The sequence below is a fragment of the Rhagoletis zephyria genome, unplaced genomic scaffold (genome assembly GCF_001687245.7).
Source record: "Rhagoletis zephyria isolate East Lansing unplaced genomic scaffold, Rhagoletis_zephyria_1.1 Rzeph_scaffold_00200, whole genome shotgun sequence".
In the NCBI taxonomy this organism is placed as follows: domain Eukaryota; kingdom Metazoa; phylum Arthropoda; class Insecta; order Diptera; family Tephritidae; genus Rhagoletis; species Rhagoletis zephyria.
In genome coordinates this window covers 20,124-33,937 of record NW_016157284.1, presented here as the reverse complement: position 1 = coordinate 33,937, position 13,814 = coordinate 20,124, and the positions used below count along the sequence as shown (strand labels likewise).

The 13,814-nt window shown below is 37.9% G+C and overlaps 1 protein-coding gene across 1 annotated transcript in view; it reads right to left on the bottom strand.

The window, feature by feature from the left end:
• The window catches only part of stac (C2 and C2B_Munc13-like domain-containing protein staccato), a 251,953-nt gene extending 238,537 nt beyond the window's left edge, over positions 1 to 13,416 (bottom strand). The window contains exons 1-5 of the mRNA XM_017609205.1: positions 13,409 to 13,416; positions 13,108 to 13,155; positions 12,881 to 13,040; positions 12,005 to 12,822; positions 11,730 to 11,950 (exon numbers count right to left, since the gene is read on the bottom strand). Of these exons, the coding sequence (XP_017464694.1) occupies positions 11,730 to 11,950; positions 12,005 to 12,822; positions 12,881 to 13,040; positions 13,108 to 13,155; positions 13,409 to 13,416 (1,255 nt within the window). The remainder of the gene's footprint in view (positions 1 to 11,729; positions 11,951 to 12,004; positions 12,823 to 12,880; positions 13,041 to 13,107; positions 13,156 to 13,408) is intronic.
• Positions 13,417 to 13,814: the final 398 nt, after the last annotated feature.

The window sequence follows — 13,814 nt, the reverse complement described above, 5'->3', positions numbered from 1 at the left end:
TTTTCCTAATAAACAATCGTGGTACAAAGCTCAATAAAAAAATATTAAAAATAAAATTTTAATAAGCCACAATAACATTGACAAATACATTTTTATTTTATTTTTCCTTCGAAACGTGTTTTAATTGTATATATTTCTTGATGAAAGTGTTCGCCTTGTTCATCGCCGAACTGGCCCAAATTATGTGGGAAGAAGTCCAAATGCGAATGAAGGAAATTAATTTTTATGGATATGTTACAAGGAAATTATTGCATAGCGCCACAAAACTCTTCCATGCACGTTTTTCTACACAGCTTAGCTTGTTCAAAAAGCTCACGTCGCTCATAATTTTACGAATTTAAAGTCCTCTAAAAATATATACGATTCATAAAAAGAGATAAAACCGATAAAAAAGTACTAGATGAGAGAATAAAAAATGAGTACCTCCTTTTACTTTGGTTTCTCTTGGTTTTGGGAACACCACTTTAAGATGACAAAAAAGCGTCGCTAATTACATCCATTTTGTTTTTACAAATTATAAGAAAACTACAGTAGTCCTAAATTGTGTGTAAAACTAAATTTAATAACGAGTAAAATGAGAGTTTATTTTCAAAAGTCGGATGAAAGTTGACTGAGTGATTAAACTTGTTTTTAAAGCACAATTTTTGAAAAAATGTTATTTTTGGCTATACAACTCAAAAATGTTGGCTTGAACTTGCTTTTTTTTTAATTGACGTTTTCTTTGAGCCGCACGAAATAGGTCGAAAAAACGTTTTAAACGTCGTTAAAATGTTGTCCTACCACCACTGCGTTTAAAGCAAGGATATATGAAATAATAGGGGAATTCTCGCAGTATTGCAAAGCCCTTGCACGATGCATCGATTGCACGGATTGCACGAAAAAAATACGGTTTTCATTTGGGATACCATGCAATCCGTCAAAACAACAAAAAAAACGCTCGAGCAAACATTTTTGAGGTGCATAGCCAAAACTAACGTTTTTTCAAAAATGTGTTTTTCATCAAAAGTACAATAACTCAGTAAATTTTCGTCCGATTTTATTTTTGGCTGTACTAAAAAATGTTTGCTTGAACGTTTTTTTTATTAATTTGACGTTTTCTATGATCGCAAAATATGGCCATTCCGAGAGCCGCATCAAATAGGCCTGGAAAAACGTTTTAAACGTCGTTAAAATGTTGTCCTACCACCACTGCATTTAAAGCTAGGATATATGAAACTATAGGGGTATTCTCGCAGTCTTGCAAAGCCCTTGCAAGGTGCATCGATTGCACGGATTGCACAAAAAAAGCACTATGGAACACCATGAAACCCATCAAAACAACTAAAAACGGTCAAGCAAACATTTTTCAGTTGCATAGCCAAAAATAACATTTTTTTCAAAAATTTTGTTTTTATAAAGAGTTTAATAACTTAGTAATTTTTAATCCGATTTTTAAAAATGAACACTCTTTTACTCGTTATTAAATTAAGTTTTACAATCAATTTAGGACTAGTACGGTTTTCTTATAATTTGTAAAATTGGATGTAAATAGCGACGCTTTTTGTCAACTTAAAGTGGTGTTCCTAAAATTAAGTTAAACCTAAGTAAAAGGAGATATTCATTTTTTATTCTCTCATCTAGTACTATTTCATCGGTTTTATCTCTTTTTATGAATTTTAGGTATTTTCATAGAAACCACAGAAGCGACGACTATGTCATGGTTGTTAACGAATTTTTGTATGCTGAAATGGGTTGCAACATGTCCATGATAATTCATTTGCATTTGGACTTCTTCCCACATAATTAGGGCCAGTTCAGTGATAAACAACACTAACACTTTCACCAAGAAATAGCTGCAATTAAAAAATGTTTCGAAGAAAAAAATTAAATAAAAATGATCTCAGAATATTGCTGGTCACTACACTTAAGAACTGATGATGCTGAATTATGAAAAAAACGGCCAAGCAAACATGTTTGAGTAGTATAGCCAAAAACAATGTTTTTGCAAAAATTTTGTTTCCATAAAAAGTCGAATAACCCAGTAAACTTTCATCTGATTTTGAAAATAAACACTCATTTTACTCGTTATTAAATGTAGCTCTACAATCAATTAAGACTATTATGGGTTTCTTATAAAATAATGCGTAAATCCTTAGCAAAATTTAATAAAGGCGAAAGAAGTAAAAAATAAATGTGTGTGCTGGGTAAATACACATAGATCTCTTAAGGTTTCTTCACTCACATATATATCATTCCAAAGCCCTAAGCAATAAACTGAAACTCGGTTAATAATCAACGAAGCTACAGGCTTATAAGTGCGTAAAAGTACGAAGGTTTTTTACGGGAAATCAAGATTTTGGAGGTGTTTCACAAATTTCATATTTCGATTCTTGTTTTACTCGAAAAGACCTACCAACAAATAAACAAAACTTCCCAGGTATTTCTGCTTTATTCTTTTTTGTAGCACTGTGTACTTTGTTCCGCTTTTTGCATCAAACACCAGTTACAATTGAAAATATTCTTTCTCAATGGGCGCTTTAATTGGTTAAAGGGAGAAAATTTTCAAAATTGTCCGTATAAATTTTAATAATTATACATCATTTTACCCCACATCAGATCCTTAGAACGATTAATTACGTAAGAGTGGCGAATATTTTTTCTTTCTCAATGAGCGCTTTAATTGGTTAAAGGGAGAAAATTTTCAAAATTGTCCGTATAAGTTTTAATAATTATACATCATTTTACCCCACATCAAATCCTTAGAACGATTAATTACGTAAGAGTGGCGAATATTTTTGAATAGAGTTTAATTTTGCATCGATAACTGTGTTAAATGAAAATCCCTTTTGTTTCCTTTTAATAATAATCATGAGGTGCCTCTCAGCATGACGGACATTCATTTGGTACATATGCGTCTAATCTGTTCTGGTTGTGCGCCTAGAACGACATTCACAGGTCTGGAGTCTACATAACTCGAGACTGACTCCCAGTGAATACCGTTCAGGACCTGTCGATAAGCTGACGGATCCAGAGGTTGTTTAATGAACCTCTGGACTTCGTCCGTCAGCTCGCAGAGATGCCTCCTGACATGCCTGGGTGAGGGCTCTTCTGCAAGCAGTTGTCTATTTGGGTGACCACGTCTATGGCTCCCAACAAGAAACTGCTTGCAGAGCATTGTGTTGTGCTCCTTAATCAGGAGAATTTTCTCCTCGTCATGCAGGTGGTGCTCTGACGACATTAGGAGGCATCCAGTCGCTGTCCGTACTGCGGTGTTTCCTACTAGTCCTCGGCGACCACACTGGTGCTGCGTAATTTAAAACCGTCCGGCCTATTGCCTATTATGTTGCCAGCAAAGTTTCTTTGTCTTTGCCCCAAGTACGGCCGGCTAGCGACTTGAGGACCTTGTTGGGGCTCTGTACTTTGTCGACAATAGCGGTTGCGTGCGCAGAGAAGTAGAGCAGACTGTCGAAGGTTACTCCGAGTATTTTGGGGTTATTCACCGTCGGAATCGGTGTGTCATCGACGTGAATTCCCAGCAGTAGTCTGCCCTCCTTCGTCCAGGTGGTGAACAAGGTCGCAGAGGATTTTGTAGGGGAGGGTTAGGCTCCTTGCAGTGAAGAAGCGAGAAAGCTCGGAGAAATACCCGTTTACTTTCAAACACAAGTAATCAATTACATTCCCAGATGCCATGATCGAGCAAACGTCGGCGTAGGAGACAATCGAGACTCCCTCTTGTAGTTGAGGGAGCTTTGAAAAGTAAAAGTTAAAAAGTAGTGGGGAAAGGACACCACCCTGTGGAACCCTCCGTTTTATTTTTCTGAGTTTGCCCAATTTGTCTCTAAACATTCCCGACGAGTGTCGACCACTCAGATAATTCGCCGCCCACCGTTTGAGCCTCTGTGGGAGAGAGGAGGCCTCTATGTCTTCTAGCAGCGTGGAGTGGCTGACGGTGTCAAACGCCTTTGACAGGTCCAACGCTACTAGAATAGTTCTCTGAGGGACGGTTGCGGTTAAGGTCACGTGTTATCTGAGTGTTTATGGCGTTTAGTGCTGTTGTTGCACTGTGGATTTTGCGGAAACCATGCTGATGCTTCGCTGGGGTCAGGTGGTCGTCAGGTCTGGGATGATGAGAGTGGCCATTGACATATTGAGGACCTCTATTAGGTACGCTACTCCCGCAGGACCCAAATTTTTCAGCATCAACATGCATATTTCGTTGGGACCCATTGCTTTGGAGGCTTTCGCCTTCCCGATGGCCACCTGAACTTCACCGCTAGTGAAAGCATGGGGACCACAAGTTGTTGGCAGTTTGTGCACCCTTCTGGTCACTCGACGCTTGGCCTTGTCGTCGTGCTTCGTCGGATTGGACAGTGACCTCACGGTTGACCAAAGGTTACTCACACCAGAGGTGAAGTTACAGGTCTTCAGATGCTCTTCCCACTTCTTCCGCTTATGTACGTTCACACGTTGAGATCCCTGATACGGGGATTTCCGGGATCGGCCTGACGAAGGTTGTCACGCTCATCGGCTACAGCCGCTTCAGCAGGGAAGTTTGAATCGGGGTCCGTAATGTACCTGCCGGTAAGAAGTGAACTGCAGCAGCAGAGACAACCCTGCGGAACTTACGTTCACCAAAGTGGACGTCGGTTGGTGTGGAGAGCTCAACGAAGGTGCTCTTAGTAAATTCCGCGGAGCCGTCCCAATCAGCTTTGTTGAAGTTGGTGTAGGTTCGGTGGTCCGCGGGAGCAAAGTCGGTGGGCTTATTTATCGAGATGATTATGGGTAGATGGTCTGATGCTAGTGTTAGCATAGGTCGCCATGAAATGCTATTGATCAAACCAGCGCTAGCAATTATGAGGTCTGGCGAGCTGCTGCTGCTACCCATAATCCTGGTCGGGGCGTCGTCGTTCATGGTGCAGAATGTCGAATCGTCTATCTGCTCAGCCAAAAGGTTTCCCCTACGATCATTGGCCAACTTGAGTGCCAGAGATCGTGGTGCGCGTTGAAGTCACCTACTACCATTCGGTTTTCACCTCTGAGTAGCGCACCTATGTCAGGGTGATATCGTGCCGGCAGCAGGTGACAGGGGGTATATAGACGTTATAACTTTCACTTCAATGAGGGCACCACGCCCCCATTTCGAAAAACTCAACTTTGTCTGTATTAGTATGGGATTGGTTTTATACATACATATATCTCCAATCAAATCGCACTTCTCTACCAAAAACATTTCCAGAGATACCGAACCAGTTTTCCACAACTACTCTTCTTATTAAAAAAATTTACTTAATTCTAATGTTGTTAGTATATATATAAATACATTTATGCTTAAAGTAAAAATAAATTAATCGCTGAGAATTCGTCTTAAATAAGAGACTCATTTCATTATTTTCACATTCATGGTAACCACTTTTTTACCAAACTATTTTCAGCATTGTTTAATAAAGGAGAAAGAGAAAAATTTCCCACGATTTTCTTAATCGGAAGTGAGAGGGAGAGGAAGATTGTATTTTGACCCCTGAAAGAGATATTGAGGGTTCTAGTATATCTAGAATCTGAAGAATATTTCTTATTATCATCATTATCGTTGGCTTAGTATGCAAACGTGCTAAGTCCATTTTTGAATTTTTCAGGAGGGACAAAAAACGTTCTAACTTTTTTTGTTGTTAATATTTTCCTAACCTGTACATGCAGTTTTCTTACTTAGTTCCTTAGTTAGTTAATCGGCCAATTTTAAAATTAAGCTATTGCAGACTTATAGGCTCTTTTGGGACTTACCAGATTTTATCTTTATGATTTTGTTCTTTTAATGTGGACTTAGCACATTTTCTATCAATCCGTTTTTCATTATTTTTTTATTGTTAAAAGATTTCGTTGTTTGTTTTAAATATATTTTATTGTTTTAAAATGAATAATAACCTAATACAGTCTTATTTCATTGATGTTAACAAAAATAACTATTTGTAGTCGTAAATTGATATACCATTTATAAAGGGAAATAATTAAAAACAAGTAAAGGAGTACAAGTTTGGGCGAAACCGAACTTTATATACCCGGCGCAAGTATCGAATATTGTCGTTTCAACTTTCTCTAAACTGCCTTTGCATGATAAGCAGGGGTGTCTTTCCCGATTTCAGACGTTTTCGATAATATGGTGAGTTAAACTCAATGATTTAATTGAACCAAGTTTGGTGGAAATCGATAAAAGGTTACCGAGATACACCTTTGTAGTCATAAAGTGGGCGATGCCACTTAACTTGGAATAAATTAGCGTCCTTAGTTATTGAAATAGCAGTTTCCGTATTTCTGAAATTTACCGTTAGATATACGGGAAACGGGCGTAATTTTGGTCCGATTTGAATAACTTTCAACGAATTGCTTTTCCGTACCAAGGTTATTAAGTGCACCGAGTTTGGTAGAAACTGATAAATTTTTTGCTTTTTTTGCTTTGTGCTGTCGTGCAGTGCGGACGTGTTTTCTTTGCTCGTCTAGTTTTAATCAAAATCTCTACAAATTTGTGTAAGCTGTGAATTTCGACGCTCAATATGGATGGCCTCTGTGGCAAGTGCGACAAGGTTTTTGCGCGAGGAGATACTTGTATCGTGCCCTGCAGTGGATTTTGCAAGAAGTGCTTCCATCGTGCGTGCTGTGAAGGCCAAATTTCGGAATACGATATTGGTTTGCTCATCTCGAACCGCCACATTCGCTATTTCTGTTCGGAATGCATACTCATGCCAGCTACATTAAGCAAGACTCTTGACCTAATATCGTCGACACATAAACATGGGTTGGAGTCCATTAAAAGTGACTTTGAGACAAAATTCAAATCTTTACACGAGCAACTCAACGTAGTCAAAAATCAATTTGAATCCATAAGCAAACAAATTTTCAATGACAACAACAACAACATTGCGAAAGTGCTAAGTGAAATTAATATCCTAAAAGTGGCTGTTGCTAAAACAACAAACTACAATGTAAATGCTTCTAAAAAGAAGTCGAATAGCCGCCCGCCTGCTGTTCAGAATACTTTTGTTGCGCCTGATGATGGCAATTATACCGCTATTACTGAAATGACTTTTACCGGCTCTTCACCATCCTCTTTAACACCATCTTCGCACTCAGTTAGTGGTGCTAAGCATATCAACAATAACAATAGCGCATCAGTGAATGCTTTGCCTACTGTTGGTGATGCTGCTAGTGGTGCAAAGCACAATAACAATAAAACTCATTGCTTGCCTGTGGCCCGCAATGTGTCAGTGAATGCTTCTTTGCCTATTGCTGCTGATGTTGGGTTTTTAAATTCATGCGATCCTGTTGCTACGTCTGGTTCGCTCATATCGCCGCTGCCTTCAAACGCTGTCACACAGTTTTCTACGGTTCCTACTTTGCCTATTCAATTTTTGCCTACTGCCAGTGATGCTAATTCTAATGCTATGCTCAATAATACTGAAACTCGTTGCTTGCCTGTAGCCCGTAATGTTTCAGTTAATGCTTCGTTGCCTAATGCTGGTGATGCTGTGTTTTCAAATTCATGCGATCCTGTTCCTACGTCTGGTTTGCTCACATCGCCGCTGCCTTCAAACGCTGTTACACAGCATTCTACGGATGGTGCTGAAAAATATGAGTGGAAAACGGTACGCAACAAGAAATCAAATAGATATAAAAATATTGTTGTGGGCAGTAATACTAACTGCGACCTCGACGTTGTAATTAAAAAGAAGTGGTTACACATCTCTTCGTTCAAACCATCCGTGACTGAAGATAAAATAATTTCATATGTTGCTAATCAGTCAGGCGTTGACAGTCAACACCTGGCTTGCTACAAGCTGGTTAAAAAGGGTGCTTCTGTCGATAGTTTGCGTAGCCTTAACTTTAAATTTGGCGTTTCACCAGCATTCTACAACCAAATTGCGAATCCAGCGGTCTGGCCGACTAACATAAAAGTAAGACCGTTCCGCTTTTTTCAAAAACTGGACAACTCGGAAGCGAACCACTAGCCCAAATCGCAGCTGCAATGATAATAATCTGAAAATCTACTACCAAAATATATCTGGTATTCGAACTAAATGTGCAAAGGTTCGCATGTTAACTGCTCATTTGGAATATGACGTATACGTTTTTGTGGAATCATGGCTTAACGACAGCTTTTTTGATTGCGAAATCTTTGATTCTGACCTTTTCGACATTTTTCGCAAAGACCGTGATGCTGAGAAGACGGGATGTTCTAGAGGCGGTGGTGTTCTCATAGCGGCTCAACGGAGATTCAAAGCTTCACAAGTAACGCTCACCAATTCTGACTCGCTCCTTGATCAGCTTTGCGTCTGTATTCACAGCTCCTCCGGCGATATCCTTTACATATGTGCGTCATACATCCCGCCGAATAGCTCTGAAAGCCTTTACGTTGCACACGCTGATAACATCGTATCATTGGCGTCTGATGTCGTTGGTAATAATCACATTTGTGTTCTTGGTGATTTCAACTTTAGCCGGCTGAACTGGACTCCAAGTGGAGATTCTGCTGCTCTTATAGCTGCAAACGTGAGCTCTCCAACAGAAATTTATATCGTTGATAGCTTTTCAAGTATTGGATTACAGCAAGTTAACTGTATTTATAACCAACTAAATAGACTATTGGATCTTGCTTTTATCAGTGACAATGTAAACTTCACGTTATCGGAATGTATGTCTCCCATCTCTCCGGCTATAATGCATCATGTGCCTCTCGCTCTTGAGCTGGAGTTTTATAACTTTGATTCAGTGCCGGAAGATCGCAGTATTAATTTTAACTATAAATCGTGTGATTTTTCTTCCTTAAATGATGCCCTATCAGATATAGATTGGAATTATACTTTCCGTGGCAGTGATGTAACCTCTTGTTACCGTATTTTTAAGACCACCCTCTATGAGCTATGCCTGCAGTACATCCCTATTCTTAAGAAGAAGGTGTACAAACTACCGTGGTACACGAAGCGTTTAAAGCATCTAAAAAATTTAAAAAACAAATTTAGCAAATTGTATAAATCCTCAAACGACTCCGCGCATCTTCTTAAGTTCCGGTACTTTCTAAAAGAATTTAATTGTTTGAACAAATTTTTATACCGAAATTATATTTTAAACTTTGAAGCTAATATTATCTCGAATCCCAAATCTTTCTGGCGTTTCATTGATTCCCGAAAATCTTGCTCATCAATTCCAACAAATGTTTTCTACAATGGTCGCTCCGCAAATTCAGCCTCTGACTCGGCAAACCTATTCGCTGAGTTTTTTTGCGCTAACTTTGTCAATGACATGGACTCGAATATAACGGGCTCTAGCTCTTCTAGTGACTCTTCGCTGAATTTTGGTTCGCTAACCATTTCAACCGAGGACGTTATCAAAGGAATTGGTGATCTTAAGCCATCTTCACAAGGCGATGTAGAGGGTTTCTCGGCTTTTCTGTTGAAAAATTGTCTATGTTTAGCTGAGCCTCTTACTGCAATCTTCAATCACTCTCTGGCCTCGGGCATATTTGTGGACGACTGGAAACAAACGTCTGTAACCCCTATCTTTAAAAGTGGGAACAAAAATGATGTCCGCAACTACAGACCGATATCAAAGCTATCTTCAGTATCCAAATTATTTGAGATTGTTGTAAGCTGTAAACTGTCTTTTGCTGTTAAAAACCTAATTTCTACTAATCAGCATGGGTTCGTCGCTAACCGCTCAACAGTCACAAACTTGGCTATTTTCAGTGATTACTGCTTATCTGCTTTTGAAAACAAAGCTCAGGTGGATACCATCTACACTGACTTCTCGAAAGCTTTCGACAAAGTATCACATCGTTTACTTCTGCTGAAACTGATCTCTTTTGGATTTCATTCGACATTTTTGTCTTGGGTTAATTCCTACTTAACTGATAGGCGCTGCTTTGTAGTAGTCGATAATGCAACCTCAAAACCGTTCATCGCGTCCTCGGGTGTCCCTCAAGGCAGCATTCTCGGTCCCCTATTTTTTGTGCTTTTCATCAACGATATCAGTTCTTGTTTCAAATTTGCTAATTACCTACTTTATGCTGATGACCTTAAAATATTTGCAACTATCAAAAACCTTTATGACTCAGCCAACCTGCAATCGGACCTGTACAGAGTTCATGAATGGTGCTGCAAAAATCAGTTGACGCTAAATATCGGCAAATGCTTTCATGTATCTTACAGTAGACATCTCAATACTTTGCATACATCATATTCTATCTCTGGCTCTGTTTTGCAATCTGTGACCCAAATGAAGGACCTTGGTGTTGTCTTTGACTCCAAACTCGCATTCAATAGTCATGTCGATTACATCCTTTCGCGCTCATACTCGATGTTAGCTTTTATCCGCCGAAACTGTCAGGCGTTTACGAACCCTTACACTCTTAAAACTCTGTTTTGTGCACTTGTCAGGTCAAGACTGGAGTATGCAACGTTTATTTGGAGGCCTTACACTAAAATTCTAGCTAAACGATTAGAACGTGTTCAAAAAGTTTTTATAAAATTTGCTCTCCGTTCATTAAATTTTTCTTTGCCACTTCCTTCATACTATTCTCGCTGCCAACTAATCAACCTTACAACACTGGATAACAGAAGATCCATTTTAGCGTGCACGTTTGTCGTTAACATCATAACTGGATCAATTGACTGCCCTTCTCTTCTAGAAAAGATTGCATTTAATATTCCCTCTAGAATCCTCCGCCATTGGGATTTCTTTAAAATAGGTTTCTCTAGAAGCAGTTATGGTGCCAACGCTCCGATCTCTAGAACGTGTGCTGAACTTAACCTAGTCTTCAATGCTTTGGACATTGATTTCTCACAATCAGGCCCTGCCTTGGTTACTCATCTGCGAACATTTTTCTCTGCGCTATACCACTAGCGATGTATTTAATCTTAGCTCTTGTGAACTTAATGTATTTAAAATTTATCTTAATTTTTAAGTTTTAGTAGCACTTAATTAGTGTTAGCTGAGTAGTCTGTAAGAATATTCTGTATTCCAAGACTGAAATAAATAAATAAAAAAATAAATAAATAAATAAATTGGATACCGAGTTACACATTTGTGATCATAACTGGGCGGCGCCCAGTTATAACCCAATTTTCTCGTAACTGGTTATCGCAATCATCGATTTTAAGGGAATTACTTTAGTAGTTATTGATTTATCGCGGTTTTCGTGTTTCTGTAAATTACCATTATATGGTAGATACGCGTAGTCATTGCCCGATTTCAAAGATTTTCAACAGATTAAGTTAAGAAACTAGATCATAAGCACGGCTCGTACCGAATTTGGTAAGGATTGGTGAATGGGATACTGAGATACATAATTTCATTTAAGTTTTATAATAACTATTTTTAACAAAAATTGTACTTCACATACTAATTTTCTACAATTTCCATCCAATATTTATTGAAATATCGTAGTTCTTGCATTTTTGGAAAATACCTTTATATGCGAAGTGGGCGTAGTTACAGTACGTGTTTATATTTTTTTCTTGATTTTTTTTTTTGTTTGACTTAGCACATTTGCATACCACTGCATGACAACAAGTAAGAACGACATTACAGTAACTTTTTTTTGTAATGATGTATCTTGAGTTCCTCTATCTTACTGCATTAAAATCTAAATTTTCATAAAAAGTGGACTTAACATGTTTGCACGCTAAGCCAGCGATATAATTCTTATTAAATCGAAGAAATTACGCGTATAAACTGTTAGTATGAAAATAATATTTGTTTTTTACCTAAAGTAACAAACCGCTTCAACACTAAATAAAGTTCAAAGAGGGTTGTTCCCATGTTTAAGGATTTCGTGTCCAACAGATTTGAATACTCCAACGTATCTTCAGGTATATGAAGTGTTTTGATATGAGAGCACACGTCTTCAACGTTGTTTTTACAAATTTCAAAGATATTTGAATCGTAATACTTGAATACAATAGCAGAATAGTTAAATCTAATTTTGCTGGAAAAAGGAAATATTAATTGGGTATGATTTCAAAAACGCTTGTATACTTACTGATAAAAGTGCTTATCAAAATACTCCATCGCTCTTTGTAAATCAGACCGCACCATCTGTACCAGTTTTATTAAAAACTCAAGCTTTGCTTCGTCTGTTGGTTCATCATTACAATTTGATTTACTCCCTTCTAGAATGTATTCTAACCATTCCTTGACACCGGTGTTTATAACTTCTATCAGCACTTCATCAATATTATTAGTATTTAGGCACATTGGTGAAATAAAACCATATATATTTTGGGGAAAAATTTCACCCACAGGGTGCCCTAAAGTTTTGATTTTGGAAATAATATCTAAGACTTCACATAATGTGCTTACTATGTGTTTATCGCTAACATTCTTTGCACGAATTTTTCGGACGATTGAAAAGCATGATGGCAAAATCCTTTTAACTCCATTCCAAAATGATTTTGTATCTTCAGAATCAGTTTGAAGAACTTTTAGGATTGGAATAATAACATCGAGTAGGCTATTAAAAACATTGAAGCTGAGTTTTTGATTTTCATGGATTTTCGAATACACAATCCATTGGCTAAGGGCACAATCGAAGTTCGTAAGGCCACTTTGAACAGCATGCTGAGATCGAATTAGCTCTGCATTGGTACTGAAATTTCCATTCCACCAGTATTCAGATACTTGAGAAGTATCCAATTCGTGCATCAGTAATAGATTCAGCAGGTGTCTGTGCTCTTGGATAGCAACGCGTTTGTTTTTCTCAGCACTTAAGGTCATACTAACTAGCACCGAACCCCGACTTTTTATTTTAGAGCTCTTCTCTAAATTATGCCAAGCAGTTATGCCTGAAGTTGGGACTGACTAGAATGAAGAATAAGTAAATAGTAAGATTCTTTTAGATTGCTTTATTATACATTACTTTTAAAGTTATTGCTACACGTCCAATTAATTCATTGTCGTGCTTTCCCGTAGAGGCAGCTTGTGCGATCTCTTTCATAAGCTTACTGAGTCCCTTAACACCTTTGACATCAAATAGTTTATTTACTTTTTCCTTAACTGTTTCAGCAGCATCGAAATCCCTAGGGCACATTTGTAAATATAAATATTATTACTTGCAATCTTCATTGATAGCACGACAACTATTACCATATCTCTACTATAAGCACCTCCTCTTTTGGATTATCCGCGATAGGCCTGTGAATCAAGATGTATATGTATACATATTAGAGTGGTTAAAAAAAAACACGCTTTTTGGAAATTCATAAACGCTACATCAAAACATTGTTATATGTGATAAAAAAAAAAGACACGAATTTTTTTATTTTGAAAAAAAGCTTTTTGGAGGTCGCGCTAGTAGGTTTGTTATGAAAACACAGATGTTTTCAATTTTATTATTTTCGTGACATGTTAAAGTACATCTAAAAATTTTGTTTCAACATGTAATTACTCATGCATTATTGGGAAATATTCCCTTAATTACATAACTGTCTTGGACAGTTAGAATGGGCTTAGTGCCCGAAAATATGCTTTCGAAAAGGTACTGCAAAAATCAAATCCTTGATACGGAACGTTATAAGCATTGCCATGGGCTAAACCACGTTACCAGGTGGTTTCTGGGGTCGCTGATTACGCATCTGATATCAGTGTTTCAAAATTCAAATTAGCGGATCCAATATGGCATCAACTTTAAACAAGTAAGAAAGCCTAAGTTCGGGCGGAGCCGAACATTGAATACCCGGCGCAAGTATTAAATATGTGGTTTTCACCTTTCCGAAAGTTACCGCTAAATGGTAAGCCGGGCTGTATCAATTTTGAGTAAATTAGCGTCCCCAAATTACGAAATATTGAAGTTT